Here is a 21297-nt window from a genome sequence, read left to right as displayed (position 1 = left end):
TGGATTGGAAGGGTGGGTTTTTTTGGTCTGAAATGAAGCAATTTAGCTGTCTCCGTTGATCACATCAACTGGATTAATGCCAAATCTCCTCTTCAGAGAGCTGTGCCAGCTGACATCTGAAAGTCCATTCCTGATCCATCAGGTTGGTATTCTAATGACAGGAGCAGCAGAGCTTGTCCGCCTGCCTTCAGGGCAGACCGTGTCTGAGAATGCTCCGTCTTTCCTGGGGCAGGAGGTGATTGGCGTCCACAGAGCTGACGTCCACTGGCCTTTGACCCTGGGCAGAGGCCGAATGAGGGCCCTACAGTTCTGCCCAACCTAGACCCCTTTAATGGTGGCAGTCACATGGAATAATTCATTCAATCAAATTTACTGAGTGCTTACCATGTGCGGAGCACTGTACTAAACTCTTGGAAAGTACAACAATAATAAGGATAATGATGGTATTTGTTAAGCACTTACTTTGTGCCAATCACTGTTCTAAGCACTGGGGTAGATACAAGGTAATTAGGTTGTCCCATGTGGGGCTCACAGTCTTAATCCCCATTTTTACAGATGAGGGAACTGAGGCACAGAGAAGTTAAGTGACTTGCCCAAAGTCACACAGCTGACAAGTGGCGGAGTCAAGATTAGAACCCATGACCTCTGACTTCCAAGCCGGGGCTCTTTCCTATAAGCCTCGCTAGGTGTTACACCCGAGCCTCCCCTGCTGCTGGGGCCCATGAGGCCTCCTCCTGCTGCCACCGCCACTTCCTTCCACCTTGTGTTTCTGGGGTGACTAAAAGCACCTAGATCCCCCTCCCCGTGGGGGCCCTTTGTGGCCCAGACACTGGAGCAGAGGCCCTCACTCTCTTTTGCCAATTCTCTTCCTCTCTTTGTGTCTAGTTGGGGGGAGTCATGTCAGAATGGCAGAGTGATACTTTTTGGGCTAGTAGTGAGAGCTGCTTATACAGGAATAAAAAGCTGTTCTTGAGTGGTCCCCTAATGAGCATCAAAGAGGGATTGGTTCATGATCGATTTTCCAGAAACAGCACGTGGTGAGTCCTTTTAAATCAATAGACCATGGTACTTGCTCCTATAACAACAACAACAACAACAATAATAATAATACATGATCACATATTATATATTATAATATATTATCACATATATTATAATATATCATCACATATTATATTACAATATACCATCACATATTATATTATATTATATTCATTATATTATATATTATATTATATTATTTATATTTGTTAAGTGCTTACTATGTGCTAGGCACTGTACTAAACTCTGGGATGGATACAAGCAAATCGGGTTGGACACAGTCCCTGTCCCATATGACCTCACAGCCTTAATCCCTATTTTCAGATGAGGGAACTGATGTACAGAAGTGAAGTGACTTGCCCAAGATCACACAGCAGGCAAGTGGGGAAGCTGGGAATAGAACCCAAGTCTTTTTGACCCCCAGGCCCGTGCTCTATCCACTATGCCATGCTGCTTCTTAATAGCTGTTACTTACTATGTGTCGAACACTATACGAAGCACTGAAATAGATACAGAATAATCAGGCCCCCATGAGGTGCACAGGCTCAGTAGAATAACTGTGGTATTTACTAGGCACTTACTATGTGCCAAGCACTGTTCTAAGCACTGGGGGGGAAACACGGTAATCAGGTTGGACACAGTCCCTGTCCCAAATGGGGCTCACAGTCTTAATCCCCATTTTACAGATTAGATAACTGAGGCACAGAGAAGTTAAGTGACTTGCCTAAGGTCACCCAACAGACATTTGGTGGAGCCGGTATTAGAACCCACATCCTCTGACTCCCTATCCCATGCTCTTTCCAGTAAGCCATGCTGGATATTGAATTCCCTTTTTGCAGATGAAGGAACTGAGGCATGGAGAAGTTGTGACACACCCAAGGTCACACATAATAATAATAATAATGGCATTTATTAAGCGCTTACTATGTGCAAAGCACTGTTCTAAGCGCTGGGGAGGTTACAAGGTGATCAGGTTATCCCATGGGGGGCTCACAGTCTTAATCCCCATTTTACAGTTGAGGGAACTGAGGCCCAGAGAAGTTAAGTGACTCGCCCAAAGTCACACAGCTGACAAGTGGTGGAGCCGGAATTTGAACCCGTGACCTCTGACTCCAAAGCCCAGGCTCTTTCCATTGAGCCACGCTGCTTAGGTAAGTGGTGGAGCTGGGATTAGAACCCATGTCCTCTGACTCCCAGGCCCATGCTCTTCCCAAGAGGCCACACTGCTTCCCTGAATCCCCCTTTCCCAAGCACTCTCAGTGCACTGGGTGACACTTGGATTAATATTTCAGGGAAAATAGGTTTGCTCTACTTGAGTTGATTCTGGAATATCAAACTGACCCTGAGCATTTCCACACTGAGTTGAGAATTACATCTAAGGGCGCTCAATAATACTATTGATTGACTGACCTCATGAATTCATCTGGTCCAGTCCTCTGCCTCCTGGCAGGTGAATACTTAAAAAAACACTTTTTAAAAACATCCCCAAACCTGGGGACTTAACCACTCCCTAGGAGTTACATTTTCTAATATTAAGGGGCTTTTCTTGTGAACTCCAGGGTATTTCTTAGTAATTAGGGCATTTATTAAATGCTTACTCTTTGCTAAGTACTGTACAGTCCTTGTTCCCTACGGGGGTCACAATCTAAGAAGCAGAGAGAGAATGTATCTTAATTCCATTTTACAGATGAGGAAAATGAGACCCAGAGTGGCTAAGTGGCTAAGTCTTTTGCTCTCCCATGTTCTTTCCGCTGCCTCGCCACACTAGGAGGGCAATTTCTCTTCTATTTGCATGAGTTCCTTTCAACTTGGGAAATGGCATGGCCTACTGCAAAGAGCATGGGCCTGGGAGTCGAGTCAGAGGACCTGAGTTCTAATCCTGGTTCTGCCACTTGTCTGCTGTATGACCTTGGACAAGCCACTTAACGTCTTTGGGACTCAGTTTCCTCAACAGTGAAATGGGGATTCAATACCTTTTCTTCCACCTGCTTAGACTGTGAGCCCCATGTGGGACAGGGACTGTGTCCGACCTGATTGATTTGTATCTTCCCCAGTGCTATAACAACTTTCCTTCAGTTACAGCCTTTCCCATCTGCTTCCCTCTCCAATTTACCCATCCCTTGTTCGACCTGAAGACACCCAGAAATCACTGCATAAGACATCACACATGGTGAGAAATTCGCAGTCACATGGCTACATTGAGGAATGCTTAGATGATCTGTTAAATAGCTTCTTTCCGGAGGAGTCAGTTGGCTCACTGAAGCCCACATACTGTCAAGAGTCTTGTGTGAAATTACACAACCACTACAGTGAGGTTTTGTCTGAACCCCAGTGGGAGCCATATCAGCCGTCTAATCTATGCAAACCTGGGGACGGTAGAGGAGGAACGACAAAGCCTCTCTAGCTCTAGAACAGGAGGTAGACTCCTTCCTGAATTTCCTTTGATGCCACTGAAGTGAATCCTACAGCAGTCTGGTTGGGTCCACCGGAGAGAACATTATGGCTGTTCTCTTTGCCATGGCGATCCATTCCCAGAATGTGAACCGAGAGAGTTGTCCCCATGCCCTTCTCTCCAGTATAACAACACTGCCTCCTCCACCACTGTCTCCACGGCCACCGTAATCATCACCATCACTACCACCACTAACTACCTCCACTGCCCCCACCAACTCCACAGTTATCACAATCATCACCATCACTATAACTGTCAACACCACCACCACTGCCACCACCACCTCCACAGCCACCACAATCGTCACTATCACAGCCACCACTACCATCACTGCTTTTGGAAAGCACATGGGCTTGGGAGTCAGAGGTCATGGGTTCTAATCCTGACTCCGTCACTTGTCAGTTGTGTGACTTTGGGCAAGTCACTTAACTTCTCTGTGCCTCAGTTACCTCATCTGAAAAATGGGGATTAAGACTGTGAGCTCTACGCTGGACAACCTAATTACCTTGTATCTACCTTAGGGTTAGAAAAGTGCTTGGCACATAGTAAGTGCTTAAAGAATACTATCATTTATTTTTTATTTTACTATCACCTCCACCACCTCCAGAGGCCACCATGATCATCACCATGACTATCACCATCACTACCACCACCGTTATTGGCACTACCACCTCCACCACCAAACATGCCACAATCACCTCCACCATCACCTCTGCTGCCACCATTCATTCATTCAGTCATATTTACTGAGTGCTTACTGTGTGCAGAATACTGTACTAAGTGCTTGGAAAGTACAATTCAGCAACAAATAGAGACAATCCCTGGCCACAACGGACTCACAATCTAGAATCATCACCATCATCACCACAGTGACCACAATCACTACCATTGCTGCCGCCACCACCACCACAATCACTACCACAATTATCACCTCGGTGACTACAGTCACCACCATCACCTCTACCAGAACCCTACTAGGACAGAGAAAGCAGTGGGTATCTGCCTCTAGATTCCAGACCTGATACACCTAACTTCCATCCTTCAAATAATGGCCAAATGCACCTGAGAAGTATGCTCGGATCTGGTTACACATCGCTACCAACCAGTCAATCAATCAATGGCATTTATTGAGCCCCTCCTGTGTGCACAGCTGGTAGACATGATTCCTGACCTCAAGAAACTTTCAATCTAGCAAAGGAGCTAACAAGCTAGTGGTCTGTTTAGCGGCCGACTAATATGAAAAGGTCTCTCCCTGAGACAGCACAGTACACCTCCCTGTGGATGAGTTAAAAAGGAAGGAGAAGAGGTAGAGGATGAAAAAAAGTAAATCTTTGCTGTTCTTTCTACAATAATGAGGGAAGGATTTAAGAATTTAGGGCACACTGGGTCCCCCCTTAGACTTTGAGCCCTCTATGGGATAGGGTCTTTGATACGACTGCATTTTGTCCACCCCCATACTTAGCACAGTGGTTGGCCCATGGAAAGCATTCAACAAACACCACAATTACTATTATTTCTGGGTCTCATTGCTTTTACTCAAAGAATCTACCAAACCCTAAAAATGCCCATGTGTTGCTGCCTCCCAGGGCCACGGAACCAGCCTGGCAAACCTCCTACCAAGGATGAAGCCTTGAAGAAAGCCCCCACCTTGCCCCTCGCAGCCCCCTACCTATACTTCATTCCCGGCTGCTTCGCGGCGGGCTCCCGGTTGGCTGGGGCATTGTGCAGAGAGAGCTGCCCCAGGCTCCGAGCCACCATAGCCACGGCACGGAATCTGCTCCGAGTGCCCAGGCTGGGGCTGCTGGCATTGGGTCTGTTCAGCCGATCCTCCGCACTCCGACTCTTGATGCTGTGCTCTGAGCAGACGAAGGAGACCTGCATGACCGACTCTTCTCTGCTCTTGCTTTGGTTCTCAGTTGAACTTAGTACTCAGGAGCACTTTATTATCCTCCCAGTGCTGGAGCCTGAAGAAGAGGGTGAGGCCTTCTATGGCACCCCCTCCAGGGCAGGTGTTGTCCAAAGAACAGGGGGAAATCCTGCCTTGAATCCACTGCTGCTGCTGCCACCCATCCAGTCTTCCAAACGGGAAAACAGAAATGTGCCCAACACACACACCTCACCGGAGAAAACTCGCAGGTTGAGCTAACGGGGGTCACATCAGTCCACTGAATCACATTTTGTGAGGACTGGATAGGTCCGGCTCCCTTCCTCAGCCAGCTCTGCCAAGTTCTGCGGGGGCTCCGGTCCAGCCGGCGACTGCCCCGATTTCCGCCTCTCCCAGCTGTGCTGTTGCTGCTGCAACTTCCCTTCGACAGGAGGCAAAAATCTCAGGCGTCCGCCTCCTCTGGCCCCTGGGTGACCCCGGATGGGGGCTTGCGGGACTGCAGGAGAAGCAGATGGCCACGGGCTTGGGCTAGGGGGCAGTTTGTGCTCCGCAGGGAAAAGAACCCTCTGTGGTTTCTGCCGGTCCCATTCCTCCATCGGACACCTATGTGACTTTCTGAAGGAGGGGGGGTTGCCCGCTCCCCGGACGTTGTGGCTACGCTAAGTCAATTAGATGGCCAGTGAGCTGAGCAAGAAGCATTTGGCAATTCATTATTAATCAGTGATCCAAAGGGCTGCCTTTCTCTCTCTTTGACGGAGAGTAGTACAGACAGGCACTGGCTTCTGGGCATGGGGATTGCCCAGCTGCTCTGCCCACTCCTGCGCTAGAGGAGAGACTGAGTGGATGCCAGTCGGGACAAGGACCAGGATCGAGGGCTCAGGTTCCATGGATAGTGAATGAGGCTGAGGATTAGGGGAGCAATAAGACACCTGGTTCTTAGTTTCTGCACCCGGGAGTTGATTTTTCCTAAGCCTCCATTTTAAAGACAGTCCAAAGGGGGCTTATCCCCAGCTGGGAATCTGGTTTTGAGGGACTGTGGGAGGAAGGTGGGTGGCAAAGGAAGCACTCAGTTTGAAAAAGCAACCCCAGATCCCGGCCAGCTCCATCCTCATAACTCCTCGTCCTTGCCCAAATTGACTTTTCCTGGGCCTCTGGGGGGAGAAGCTGATTCCCCAGCAATGGAAGTAGAGCAAGCGAGGAGGAAAGACTCCTCCTCCGACAAAGCCCCACACTTTCCTCCTGTAATGCCAACCTAGCCACTGTACCCCTATTTTTGCTATCTTGCTGCCAAGTCCTTGCCCATGTTCTGCCTCTGGCATGGAACTCCCTTCCCCTTCATATCCAACAGACGATCGCTCTTCCCACCTTCAAAGCCTTATTGGAGCACATCTCCTCCAAGAGGCCTTTCCCGATTAAGCTCTCATTTCCTCTCCTCCCACTCCTTTCTGTGTCACCCCTGCACTTGGACCAGCACTTAGAACAGTGCTTTGCACATAGTAAGCGCTTAATGAATGCCATTATTATTATTATTTGCACCCTTTATTCACCCTACCATTAGCCCCACAGCACTTATGTACACATCCATAATTTGTTTATATTAAGGTCTCTAGACTATGCGTTCGTGGTGGTCAGAGAACATGTCTACTAACTCTGCTATACTGTACTCTCCCAGATGCTTAGTTCAGTGCTCTACACACTGTAAGAGTTCAATAAACATGATTGATTGATTAATTGAATCTGTGTTTAGAAAGCAGGGATATTTGTTATTCATCTTTTAGACTGTGAGCCCACTGTTGGGTAGGGACTGTCTCTATATGTTGCCGACTTGTACTTCCCAAGCGCTTAGTACAGTGCTCTGCACACAGTAAGCGCTCAATAAATATGATTGATTGATTGATCCCCCAGGCCCTCTCCCTCTCCTAAAAGTCAACAAGGATTTTGGTGTTGATTTCAGGAAGTGAATAATGAAAGTAGAAAGTCCCAGTGTCTCCTCCAATGAATTTCTCTTCTCATAAATGAGGTCATCTCCTCGGGGGAGGCGGGGGTGTACCTGGGTCTGTTCTCATCTCAGCCACAGACAAGCTTGGTATGGGGGCTCTGGGGGCTTCCTGACAAAGCCCTCAATGCAAAACCAGGCCCTGAGCAGGCCCAGCCAATCTTTGGGGTCTAAGCAGAACCCCCAACCTTCTCTGAAGGGGGAGACGAGGCTCCCTGAGATCAGGGTCCAGACCTCTTCCCTGGGGGTTTGCCCACGCCCGACCCCCCAGCCCCCTGGCCAGCTGTGGGTGCAGATCGACTGTCTGGCAGCCATTCTCCGGGCTGGTGTGACTGATGCCCTCTTGATGTCTGGGAGGGAAATTCTGCAGATTCAGCCCCTGGTTTCCTTGGGCTTTTTTATTTCTGGAACCTCTGAGAGAGAGGCTCCAATTTGGGTGCTCGCTCCAGGGGCATCATTTCCACCTTGCCCACGCACCCTTCAGCTGGGTGAAACTGGTCCTTTGCAGAATGTCAGTCAGTCAGTCAACAGTATTTATTAAGCACTTGCTCTGTGCAAAGCACTACACTAAGCAATACAATATAACAATAAACAGACACAAACCATGCCCCAATGAGCTTACTGTTTAGAGGGGGAGACAGATGTAAATATAACTAAAATAAATTACAGATATGGACATAAATGCTGGGGGACCTTCTGGTGAGAATCTGGGGCTCTAGACAATCCTCGGGGGGACAGGGCGGGGAGGGGGAATCGGTATGGGAGGGATCCTAAGCTCCAGAAACAGATTATGGTTAGGGACCCTGCCAAAGGCAAAATTGTTTTTATATGAAGACTTTTCTTAGCTTGTCCACTGCCCCTCCAGCATATCCATACCCTCACCCCTCCAGTCCTCTAGAATGCAAGCTCCTTGTCGGCAGGGAACATGTCTACCAACTCTGTTGTATTGTAGTTTCCCAAGCACTTGGTGTAGTGCTCTGCTACACTTAGAGGCCCAGAGAAGTAAAGTGATTTGCCCAAGGTCACACAGCAGGCAAGTGGTGGAGCTGGGATTAGAACCCATGACCTTTTGACTCCCATTCCCGTGTTCTATCCACTATGCCATACTACTTCAGTGATCCTTTTTTATTGGACTATTAGATCATTTAATCCATAGCAGACAGAACACTTAGAGAACCTTGAGACTTCCAGAACAGTCTGCTGGGTGAGGTGGTGTTCTTTGAGGGGAATATTTGGCTGCATAACCCATTTAGGGGCACAAATCTGCCTGTGGCAAGCATTTCAGCTAAACCCGAACCTCATACTCTTGAGCACGGTATTGTGCCCACTAAGAGTGCCCATGACTCCCCCCTTCTAGACTGTAAGCCTGGTGTGGGCAGGGATTTTCTCTCTTTATTGCTGAATTGTACTTTCCAAGTGCTTAGTACAGTGCTCTGAACAAAGTAAGCGCTCAATAAATACAATTGAATGAATTAATGTGGTCTTGGGACTCCCCTCTGTGGTCCTCCCTGCCCCCGGGCACCCTGGGATCAGCACGTTTGCTTATCTGAGAGACATGCCAGCAGGCCCCAGTGCAATCCCAAGGGTCCAGGCAGGCTGACAGCAAGGTGGCTATTCCGGGCAACAGGTGCCAATTGGGAGGATTCTCGGCTAACTGGGAAGCACACAGTTTGAATGGAATTTATTGAGCACCAAGACACTGCCCCACAAACTTGAGAAAGTAAAACAGAAGCGAAAAACCCATTTCCTGTCCGTAAGGCCCTTGCAATGTAATGGGGGAGACGGGCCTAAAAACACTTACAAACAGTAGGGTGGCTCTCTGGGCAAAGCATCCAGTTCTGGCCAAGATCAATCTGCTGAATTCTACCCTTTCCAGTATGAGTTGCAACCCCAAGTGCTATTGGCAAACCCTGCTCTTCCTTCCACCAATGCCCCCACAGCCCTCTGGTAGTGTTAGCTGGCCTAGAGGACTGTACGACCCAGTAAACTTGTTCCAGACAGGTATAGCTCCATGTGATCTTGAACATAACTCAGGATTTGTCATGCTGTGAGCTCAGTTTTGTCCACACTAGAGGAACCACATGCCCCAGTGGAAAGAGCATGGGTCTCGGAGTCAAAAGATTCTAATCCCAGCTCCGCCACTGGCCTGCTGTGTGACCTTGGGCAATTCCCTTAACTTCTCTGGGCCTCAGTTTCCTTATCTGTAAAACAGAGATTCAATGCCTGATCCTCCTCCTACTTAGACTGTGAGCATATGTGGGACAGAGACAGTATTCTATCTGATTAACTTGTATCCACTCAAGGCTTAGAACAGTGTCTGAAACATAGTAAGCACTTAACAAATACCATAATAATATCACAGCAATAACCCTGAGGTGTCCACGTAAGAAGATTTGAAGCAGCTTCAGGGAAGACCATCAGAGCTCAAAAATAAAGTTCACCAAACCCAGATAAACTGGAACCCACCTTGAAAAATTTTCCACCATACCCAGAAGACTGTTCAGGAAGTTTCAAGGTTCTCTAAGTGTTCTTTCTCCTATGGATTAAATGATCTAATAGTCCAATAAAAAAGGATCACTGAAGCAGTATGGCATAGTGGATAGAACACGGGACTGGGAGTCAGAAGGTCATGGGTTCTAATCCCAGCTTTGCCACTTGCCTGCTATGTGACCTTGGGTGAATCACTTTACTTCTCTGGGCCTCAGTTATCTCATCTGTAAAATGCGGATTGAGAATGTGGTACAGGGACTGTGTCCAACCCGATTTGCTTATAACCACCCCAGTGCTTAGTACAATGCTTCATACATAGTAAGTGCTTAACAAATACCATTATTTAGTTCTGAATTGAGCAGAAATGTGGCAAGAACGACTACAGAGGGAGGAGTCTCCCAAAAATCAGACTACCTGGGGGCTAGGGGAAAGCTTTCTTTTTTTATTATGTTGGCTATCAAAATGATAGTAATAATGATGATCTGAACAGTACACACCACCAATTGTGCCAAGCACTTTGGTACATGTTGCAGTAGTACAAGATTAATAGAGAAGACACAGTCCCTGTCCCACGTGAGGCTCACAATCTAAAATGTACAGAGAGCAGGTATCCCATTCCCATTTGACAGATGAGGAAACTAAGACCTAGACAGGTTCAACAACATGCCACAGCAAAGGGGCAAAGCCGGGATAATAACCTGGGGGGAGGGAGGGTCGTTTGACCCCTGAATCCCATGCTCTTTCCCATGAGGTTACACTACCCCACTAGACTGTAAACTCCTTGAGGCTGGGAGTTTGTCTACCGATAGTACAGTGCTCTGCAAACAGTAAGCACTCAATAAATACCACTGATGAGTTGTCTTCTGTTAAAACCCAGGGCCTGGAAGCACACTGGCTGGAGGGAGCTCTCGTGGCTGACATCATTAGATTAGGAGAGATGCAGCATGGCCATGAGAAGCAGTGTGGCCTAATGGAAAGAGCATGGGCCTGGGAGTCAGAGGACCTGGTTCTAATCCCAGCTCTGCCACTTGTCTGCTGTATGATCTTGAGCCTTAGTTACCTCATCTGTAAAATGGGAATAAAGAAATATGTGCCCCATGTGAGACATGGACAGTGTCCAATGTGATTCTCTTGTATCTACCCCAGCTTTTGGTATAGTGCCTGCCACAGAGTAAGCACTTAAATACCATTAAAAAAAGAAAAGTAGGCTGTGCAGGTGTGGATCTATGTGAATTTCAGCCCTATATTACAGAAGCAGCGTGGCTCAGTGGAAAGAGCATGGGCTTGGGAGCCAGAGGTCATGGGTTCTAATCCCAGCTCCGCCACTTGTCAGCTGTGTGACTTTGGGCAAGTCACTTAATTTCTCTGAGCCACAGTTACCTCATCTGTAAAATGGGGATTAAGACTATGAGCCCCACGTGGGACAACTTGATCACCTTGTATCCCACCCAGTGCTTAGAACCGTGCTTCACACATAGTAAGCGCTTAACAAATGCCATTATTATTATTATATTACAAAGCACCACAACTGTACCTCAGAATGAAATCCAAAGTCTTAATCTATGGATATTGCTTGTAGCATTAAAACCCTTTAATCCAGATAGGCTGGCCAGCTCAGATACCCCCATTCTAGGATTTTGGCTTCTAAATCTGTCACGGTTCCACCGGAAATTTGAAGACTCTATCCATCCTCTCCTTAGGATGCAGGAAAACCCAGCAGCTCTCTTCTTCAAACACATCATATATGTGGAAAGAAAGCTCACTGGGGCTTTCTCCAGGAAGGGAAGTGTCTGCAGAAATTTAGGCGGGCCTGAATTATCGTCAGGTGACCCTGCTGATGGTTTTTGAGAGAGAATCCCTTGCGCACAGTCCATGAAAATCGCCGGGCACCTTTCCTGCCCCCCCCCCGCCGGCCCCGGCCATTTGGGGTGACCACTGATCAGTTAGCAGTAGTTAAGAGGGGAATTTGAGTTGCTTTTGCTGTAGGGGTGATGGTTTGCCTGGATCCATCCACACTCACTCGCCCAGCTTCTCAGTGCCCAGGGATGGGCAGCTCGAGATGGTGCTTTACAGTCTGTGAACATCAGGCTCAGTTCTGAGGGATTCTCAGTTCTGAGAGATTCCAGTCTAAATGCTTAGTATAGTGCTCTCCACACGGTATGCACTCAATAAATAACAATGATTGTTGATTAAGGTCTGAATTTCAAAGAACATTTCCAAAAGTAAATATCCCCAGTTCTCAACAACTGGCACTTCTGTGCTTCCATAGGACAATGAAACCCCAAATCCTTTAGGCTGCAATTCCTGAAAATAGGATAGAATTCACCTCCCTAAAAATGACTAGATTAAATAATTGAATGCAAAACTTGTATTTTTCTTTTTCCAGTGAATTTCAAATAATAATTGTGGTATTTGCTGAATGCTTACTATGTGCCGAACACTGTTCTAATGCAGGGGTAGATACAAGACTATTAAGTCAAGGAAAAACAGGTACTGAATCCTCATTTTAGAGATGAGGAAACTGAGGCCCAGAGAGGGTAGGTGACTTCTCTGAGATTACACAGCTGGCCAGTGGTGGACCTAGGATGGGAATCCACATCCTGTGACTTCCAGACTCAAGGCCTTTTTCACCAGACCACCAGTTTCCTCATTTGTAACCCAATCTGTGTAATGAACTTGACTCTTCCAATGCAAAGGACGGACAGGAAGGCGCCTTGAATGCTTGAAGAATGCAGCAATCTCTTTAATCATTTATACATGAATGCACACATAGGCTTGCATACAGATGTGTTTGGAGAGAGTGAGAGAATGAGATTGAAAGACAACACTACCGAAGGCCCTTTCCTCTGCCAGATTTCCCAGAATCAGCAGGGCCTGTTGCTTCAATAATTTACAGTGGTAATTGCTTGCCCTGTTCCATATAGCTTTAATTCTATTTGTTCTGATGATTTTGACACCTGTCTACATGTTTTGTGTTGTTGCCTGTCTCCCCCTTCTAAACTGTGAGCCCGTTGTTGGGTAGGGACCGTCTCTATATGTTGCTGACTTGTACTTCCCAAGTGCTTAGTACAGTGCTCTGTACACAGTAAGCGCTCAATAAATACGACTGAATGAATGAATTTATTTTAATGGTTGTCTCCCATGCTAGATTAACTCCTTGATGGCAGGGATCACACTTGCTTACTCTATTGTGCTTCCCCAAGCACTTAATACAGTGATCTGCACATAGCAAGGGCTCAATAAATACCATTGATTGAACAATGCAATTACCAGTCTGGAGGATAAGCTATTCTTAAATTCACCCTAGCTCAAATGAATTATATTGATATTATCCCTAATTAGTTCGGTATCCATTCCCACTCCCTTCTGCTTCATCCTGACTTGCTCCTTTTACTCTTCCCCGTTCCCAGCTCCAAAGCACTTCTGTACAGATCTGTAATTTTATTTATCACTTTGCTCTTCCTCCCTCCCCACAAAGCACTTATGTACATATCTCTAATTTTATTTACTTGTATTGATGTCTGTCTCCCCCACTCTACACGATGAGCTCATTGTGAGTACGAATATCACTGTTTAATGTCATGCTTTCCCAAGCCCTTAGTACAGTGCTCTGCACACAGTAAGTGCTCAATAAATACAATTGAATGAATGAATTTACTATGTGCCAAACATAACAGTATCTACAAGATAATCCTATCACACATAACTCCTATCCAAGAGCACAGGACTCATGATCTGAGAGCTCACCTCCTCCAGGAGGCCTTCCCAGACTGAGCCCCCTCCTTCCTCTCCCCCCTCCCCATTCCCCCACCCTACCTCCTTCCCCTCCCCACAGCACCTGTATATATGTTTGTACAGATTTATTACTCTATTTTACTTGTACATATTTACTATTCTATTTATTTTATTTTGTTAATATATTTTGTTTTGTTGTCTGTCTCCCCCTTCTAGAATGTGAGCCCGCTGTTGGGTAGGGACCGTCTCTATATGTTGCAAACTTGTACTTCCCAAGCACTTAGTACAGTGCTCTGCACACAGTAAGCGCTGAATAAATACAATTGAATGAATGAATAAATACAATTGAATGAATGATCTAAGTGTTAAGGAGAGCAGGTGTCTTATCCCCTTTTTTTCCAAGGAGGAAACCAAGCCCCACACAGATTAAGTGACTCACCTAAGGTCATCCAGCAAGCCACCGGCAGACCTAGGACTCATCACCCTCTTAGGATGCAGTTTTGGACTGAATTTGATGTTCCATTTTAAAGGAAGGGTTTCCTGGAGAGCAAAATGAGGGAAGAGGTGGGGATGGGTGGGAAGTTGAGTGTGGAACCATTACTGGCCTATTGAAAATAAAGTTCAGCTTAAGGCTTCAGCTGCGGATGCTTGCCTTTGATCACCAGTGGTCTTCTGGACCAGTTGCCTGCCTCTAGCACTCTGTGCTGCGGCTGAGATGAAATTGCTGGTACCTCCTGAGCTTGATCTGGGAGAAGGTGTCCCCAGTTAAAACAGGACGAATCAGGGGAGAGGCTGTACCCTATTAAACTCACAACGTTGTGATGCCGCAATGTCCCTAATCAGGCCATGGCTGAATTGGAATTTTCTACTAGACCCTGTTCTCAGGGGTCCTCCTCCCCCTCCCCTACCAGGAGTGGTGAGACTCACAATTCAAGTGGCTCCCTTTAAGTTAACAGCCTCATTCCTGACAGATAAAACCCTTCAGCACATTTGCATTTTAAGTCTGGGAGACAGGGAATGTTGAGGGAGATATTAAGAAAGTGACAGCGAAGTCATCTTCCCTCTGAAAGAACTTTCGTTTGGCTTATGATTCAAGATGGGACAGTGGAAATAGTGTAGTTATGGGAGTCAGGAGTGCCAGGTTCCCAGCTGCACCAGTGCCTCCTGTGTGACCTTGGAAAACTCACTTAACCTCTCTGGGCTTCACAATTTTCTCCTTGGTTAAATGGGGCTAAGAGCACTAGCCTCTTCCTGCCTCCCAGTGATGATATTCATTCAATTGTATTTATTGAGCACTTACTATGTGCAGAGCACTGTACTAAGTGCTTGGGAAGTACAAGTTGGCAACATATAGAGACGGTCTCTACCCAACAACGGGCTCACAGTCTAGAAGATTCATGATATGAGGAATGGTGAATGCACGAACCTATTCCTCCAGCCATTGAGTCTCCTCCTCATAATAATAATAATAATGGTACTTGGTAATAATGGCTTACTACATGCCAAGCACTGTTCTAAGCACTGGAGGTAGATACAAGGTAATCAGGTTGTCTCATGAAGGGCTCACAGTCTTGATTCCCATTTTACAGATGGGGTAACAGGCACAGAGAAGTTAAGTGACTTGCCCAAAGTCACACAGCCAAGTGGCAGAGCTGGAATTAGAACCCAAGACCTCTGAGTCCCAAGACTGTGTGCTTTCCACTAAGCCACAATGACATTTTACTCAACTCTGAGAACCACTTTAATTAGGAAAAGGACAAACTTTATTTCCGGTGGCTCTAAAGGGGCTCATAACAAGCACAGCAGATGGAACAAACCTACTTCTCAAAACCACATCAATGAGCTATTTATGGGTCCTTACTGTTCCTCTTCATCAGTAAGTCTGTAGCCATACTGAATGGGGCACTGTTCACCTCTTTTCTATCCTGAGCACAGAAGATATGAGAAAAACCGACATTGCCCCGATGGGTCAACCTTCCTGGAAGCCCTGGACTGACTTGTTACCGTGAGTATCCAAGGACAAGATGGGCAGCCTAGGGAATGGTGGGCTGGATGCTCCTGAGACCCTCAGAGGGGTCTTTCTAAGGGGTCTTTCACCTGATGATGCTGGGGGGAGATCTGCTCTAGTTAGGTCTCTAGTCAACCCTCAATTCATTCATTCATTCATTGAGCATTTACTGTATGCAGAGCACTGTACGAAGCTCTTGGGAAGTACAAGTTGGCAACATATAGAGATGGTCCCTACCCAACAACAGGCTCACAGTCTAGAAGGGGGAGACAGACAATAAAACAAAACATGTGGACAGGTGTCAAGTCAATTAACCAGTGTGTGGACCATCAAGGTCCCTTCCTACCTGCTGTGGGGCCAGTTGCTGACTCATTCATTTAATCAACAGTATTCATTGAGCACCTGTTCTGTGCAGAACATTGTACTAAGAGCTTGGGAGAGCAGGGAATGTGTCTGTTATATTGTTGTGCTGTACTCCCCCAAGTGCTTAGTACAATGCTCTGCACAAAGTAAGAGCTCAATAAATGTCCAAGCTCAATATGTCCAAGATCAAACTCCTTATCTTCCATCCCAAACCCTGCCCTCTCCCTGACTTTCCCATCACTGCTGACGGCACTACCATTCTTCCCATCTCACCTTGGTGTCATCCTCGACTCCACTCTCTCATTCACCCCTCACATCCAATCCATCACCAAAACCTGCCGGTCTCACCTCCGCAACATCGCCAAGATCCACCCTTTCCTCTCCATCCAAACCGCTACCCTGCTGGTTCAATCTCTCATCCTATCCCGACTGGATTACTGCATCAGCCTCCTCTCTGATTTCCCATCCTCCTGTCTCTCCCCACTTCAATCTATACTTCATGCTGCTGCCTGGATCATCTTTGTGCAGAAACGCTCTGGGCATGTTACTCCCCTCCTCAAAAATCTCCAGTGGCTACCAATCAACCTAGGCATCAGGAAAAAATTCCTCACTCTCGGCTTCAAGGCTCTTCATCACCTCGCCCCCTCCTACCTCACCTCCCTTCTTTCCTGCTACAGCCCAGCCCACACCCTCCACTCCTCTGCCACTAACCTCCTCACTGTGCCTCATTCTTGCCTGTCCTGCTGTTGACCCCCAGCCCACATCCTCCCCCTGGCCTGGAATGCCCTCCCTCCGCACATCCGCCAAGCTAGCTCTCTTCCTCCCTTCAAAGCCCTACTGAGAATTCACCTCCTTCAGGAGGCCTTCCCAGACTAAGCTCCCTCCTTCCTCTCCCCATTCTGCCCCTCCCCATCCCCCCTGCCCTACCTGCTTCCCCTTCCCACAGCACCTGTATATATGTTTGTACGTATTTATTTCTCTATTTTACTTGTACATATTTACTATTCTATTTATTTTATTTTGTTAATATATTTTGTTTTGTTGTCTGTCTCCCCCTTCTAGACTGTGAGCCCGCTGTTTGGTAGGGACCGTCTCTGTATGTTGCCAACTTGTATTTTCCAAGCGCTTAGTACAGTGCTCTGCACATAGTAAGCACTCAATAAATACGATTGAATGAATTGAATGAATAAATATGACCCATCGATTGATTGTATTTGAGTAAGGAGTTTTCAGCCTAAAGGGGATGGGGAAGGATGACCAACATGCAGGAGCAATTCACAAACACTCTGGTTATGGATAGTAAAAATATGGGACGATAGAGAGTTCATTCAAGTTTAAGAATTTATGTAATCGCCACAGAGTGTAAATCTAAGTTCTAGGGATGGCTTTAGGGTGGGCTTGGCCTGGAAAGGTGGAGCTTAATCTGGGAAAGCTTCGCCCCTCCAGGCCACCATGGGCAGGAGGGACAAAAGGTGCTGAAATGAAAAGTTGCTCATTTGGCTACATGCTACTCCCCTTAGGTGGAGGAGAAGGGTGAAACCAGGGCCAAAATAAGAGCAAGGCATTCTTAGGTCCAGACCGTATTATCTCTCACCCAGTATGGTGAGAAGCGCTGAATGTTCTCTGAATGAGAGCAATTTCGGCTGATGGTGGCAGTGCAGGCTGGCGTTCCCCTTCCCCTATCACCCAGATGTGGCACAGTGAAGCAGTAGACCTTTGGGCCGGCTTCCAGCACCAGTGATGTCAGAGCCGGCCTCTGTGCCAATCAGAAATAGTAACCGTAATAACGAGAACAATAAACAGCTGAATTATTCATGGTCTCGGCCAACTTGTGATCTAGAGATTCAGGCCAGAGTTCTCAGTTCTTTTGGGGAAGAAGGATTACTTTATCTCAAATGGAACTCAGTTCTGCCTCTTCTAGCCCTGTGTAAATTGGGCAGAGTCTGAGTGGAGAACCGGGCCCAGGCTAGCCCGAGCTGTTCCTGAGGAATAAGAATAACAGAAAGGACTGCTTAGTACAGATCACACAGCAGACAAGTGGCAAAGCCGGAATTAGAACCCAGGTCTTCTGACTCCCAGGCCCGTGCTCTTTCTGGTAGGCCACACTGCTTCCCAATGATCATATATCTTGCTCCTGTTGCTCTCTCCATAGCTTAGAACAATGCTTTGCACTCAGTAGGCACTCAATAACTACCAATGATGGATTGATTAATTGGTTGGTTGACTTTGCACTCTGCCAACTGGTGAAGAGGAAGGGTAAAGTCAGGACAGTCCATATGCCAGGCCCACTGCTTTCAATAGGCTGGAGTTTCTCCTCAGCGGGCAGCCAACGTGGAACTCAGAGCGATGGGGATGGGTGGGGGGTGGGGGTGGGAAACGCAGGACCGGATTGGCTGAACCACTCACGCCCCTCCCCAGAGATGGTCTCTGCAGCAAGAGTCCCTTCGAGAACAAAATTCCAGGAGCTAAATAAATTACCATTACGTAACCTCATCTCGCCCACAGGCAGGCTTTTGAGAAAACTAGATCCCTATAAATAGATGCAAATAAAAATATGAAGTTTGCTGCAGGGAGAGAGAAGGGGGGCAGGGAGGAGGCAGGATTCCAGCCATTACAAAGGCTCCAACGCTCTAAAAGGAGGAGTATCTCCAGTTGTTTCAGCAGTACCCCTACCCCCTGCCCCTTTTAGAGGGAACTGGGCCTACCAACTTTAATACTGTCCTCTCCCAGGAGCAAGCTCACTATGGGCCGGGAATGTGTCTGCTTATTGTTGTAGTGCACTCTTCCAAGAGCTTAGTACAGTACTCTGCACACAGTAAGCACTCAATAAATATGACTGAATGAATGAATAACCCCCAGACCAGGCCAAGCTGCCTGGCTCTTATCATGCTGGCATGTATCCCATAATGCCAACCTTGTGGGACCTGACCTGGTTGAATGGGCAGTTTAACATCTTTGGGATATAGTGGGTCAAGAGCCAGGAACCACCACTGCTGAGAGATATGGGTGGGGTTTAAAATGCAGCCCATGGAGAAGTGCAATGGGTAGAAACACCAGGTTGATCATCTCACTCACACAGGGTGGGGGCACCAAGATTTGATCCCACTCCTCTTCTCAACTCTTGCTCCCTCCATATGACTGTTCCAAATGGGACTGCTATTTCTTATAATAATAATAATGATGATTATGGTATTTTTTAAGTGCTTACTATCTGCCAGGCACTGTACTAAGTCCCGGGGTGGATACAAGCTAATCTGGTTGGACAAAGTCCATGTCCCACGTGGGGCTCACAGTTTTGATCCCCATTTTACAGAGGAGGTTACTGAGGCACAAAGAAGTGAAGTGACTTGCCCAAGGCCACACAGCAGACAAGTGGTGGAGCTGGAATTAGAATTCATGACCTCCTGACTCCCAGACCTGTGCTCTATCCACGATGCCATCCTACTTCTCTATGCCATGCTGCTGCTGCTAATAATAATAATGATAATAATAATGATAGTGGTATTTGTTAAGCAGTTACTCTGTGCTAAAAACTGTAGTGAGAGCTAGGGTAGGTATGAGATAATCAGGTTGAACACAATCTCTGTCCCACCTGGAGCTCCCAGTCGAAGTAGGAGGGAGAACAGGTACTGAATCTCCATTTTACAGTGAAGGAAATTGAGGCCCAGAGAAGTGAAGTGACTTGCCCAAGGTCACACAGCAGACAAGTGGCGGAGCTGGAATTAGAACCAAGGTCCTCCTGACTCTCAGGCCCGTGCTCTATCCACTAGGTCATGCTGCTTCTGTTCACTAAGCCACTGAAGTTAGAGCCCCACACTGTTGCCACCTTAGGAGGGGATTGTTGTCATGTCAGGAACAAGTCCGTTCTTGGTGCCAGGGAGGGGCAGCCCAATGCCCGCTTTAACTCCCCAGTCCAGGTGGCTCAGTGTCCAAGCCCCCCTGCCCAAAGGCCCATGCTGATTTTGCCCTTCTGGACAAAGATGGGTGAGGGAAAGAAGAAGGGCAGGGGAAATGGGAATCAAACCTTCTACTGAGGAACAATCTTTCAAACGGAGTGTGGCAAACACTGAGAAGCTGGGCACACTGCCCCTGCTTCCCGACAATGCCCTCAGAATGGGCAGCTCAGCTGTGACCCTTTCTTCTCATGACCATTTCCTTCTCCCAGCTTTTCCATTTAACGTGAAGAAGTTCTCCTGTTGAATGGAGTTTAAGCTGAAGAGACATTTCAAACCTTCTCAAGTGGTCAAAGTACTGGAGAGGCAGAGAGAAAAAGAGACTGTCACTTGGAGAAAGGGTCCATGTGAGAAAATGTTCCTCTGCCTACTTTGATTTTTTTTATTGTATTTTATCCATATATTTATCTGAGTTATTCATTCAGATGTTTTGCTGTCGTGTCTGTACTGCTTCCTGCTTTATCCTTGTTATTCTTGCTTTTTCTAGCTGTGAATCATTTTTTTCTTTCTCCCCCAATAGATTGTAAGCTCCTTGAAGTCCGGGAACATCCATTTTGCTACTGTTTGTACTCTCCCAAGGGCTGAAAACTATGCCTAGCACTCAGTAAGCACTCAATAAATATCACTGATTGATTGTTCCAAAAGAAACATACGACTGAAGTGAATTTAAGGAACTCTCCAGGCCCGACCCTGTTTCAAGGCAGACAAGCTTTAAAGTATTGTAACACTCCACTCACTCCTCCCCTCAACACTTATGTACATATCTTTACACTCACTCTCCACTTCCCATAATTTATTTTTAGTGTCTGTCTCCCCGTTAGATTGTAAGCTCCTTGAAAGCAGGGATTGTATCTACTAACTCTACAGTACTTTCCCAAGCGCTTAGTAAAATAAATACTACTGACTGTTCAATTGACAGTGCAGATATTTACCTGCCTACTTTTGGAGCTTTGAAGAAGCTCCTTCTACAGCCCAGCCTGCACACTCCGCTCCTCCGTTGCTAACCTCCTCACTGTGCCTCGTTCTCGTCTGTCCCACCGTCGACCCCTGGCCCACGTCCTACCTCTGGCCTGGAATGCCCTCCCTCCACACAACTGCTAAACTACCTCTCTTCCTCCCTTCAAAGCCCTACTGAGAGCTCACCTCTGCCAGGAGGCCTTCCCAAACTGAACCCCCCCCTTTTCCTCTGCTCCTCCTCCCTTCTCCATCGCCCCCACTCCCTTCCTCTACCCTATCCTCTTCCCCTCCCCAAGGCACTTGTGTATATTTGTACATATTTATTACTCTATTTATTTTACTAATGATGTGTATGTATCTATAATTCTATATCTATTCTGATGGTATTGACACCTGTCTACTTGTTTTGTTTGTCTG

General features: G+C 47.0%; 1 protein-coding gene across 10 annotated transcripts in view; it reads right to left on the bottom strand.

Moving 5' to 3' along the window:
• The window catches only part of KCNAB2 (potassium voltage-gated channel subfamily A regulatory beta subunit 2), a 109214-nt gene that overhangs the window by 43182 nt on the left and 44735 nt on the right, over nt 1–21297 (bottom strand). The window contains exon 1 of one of the 10 annotated variants that reach the window (XM_038746680.1): nt 5609–5766. The exons of 7 other annotated variants lie outside the window; for them this stretch is intronic. Coding sequence is in view for 2 of the 3 variants with exons in the window: in XM_038746671.1 (XP_038602599.1) it covers nt 5163–5374 (212 nt within the window). In the remaining variant the exon portion in view is untranslated. 2 more of the 10 variants (XM_038746671.1, XM_038746673.1) reach the window with 2 other exon arrangements.

Source organism: Tachyglossus aculeatus, chromosome 5 (genome assembly GCF_015852505.1).
Source record: "Tachyglossus aculeatus isolate mTacAcu1 chromosome 5, mTacAcu1.pri, whole genome shotgun sequence".
In the NCBI taxonomy this organism is placed as follows: domain Eukaryota; kingdom Metazoa; phylum Chordata; class Mammalia; order Monotremata; family Tachyglossidae; genus Tachyglossus; species Tachyglossus aculeatus.
This window is presented reverse-complemented; position numbering and strand designations above follow the sequence as displayed.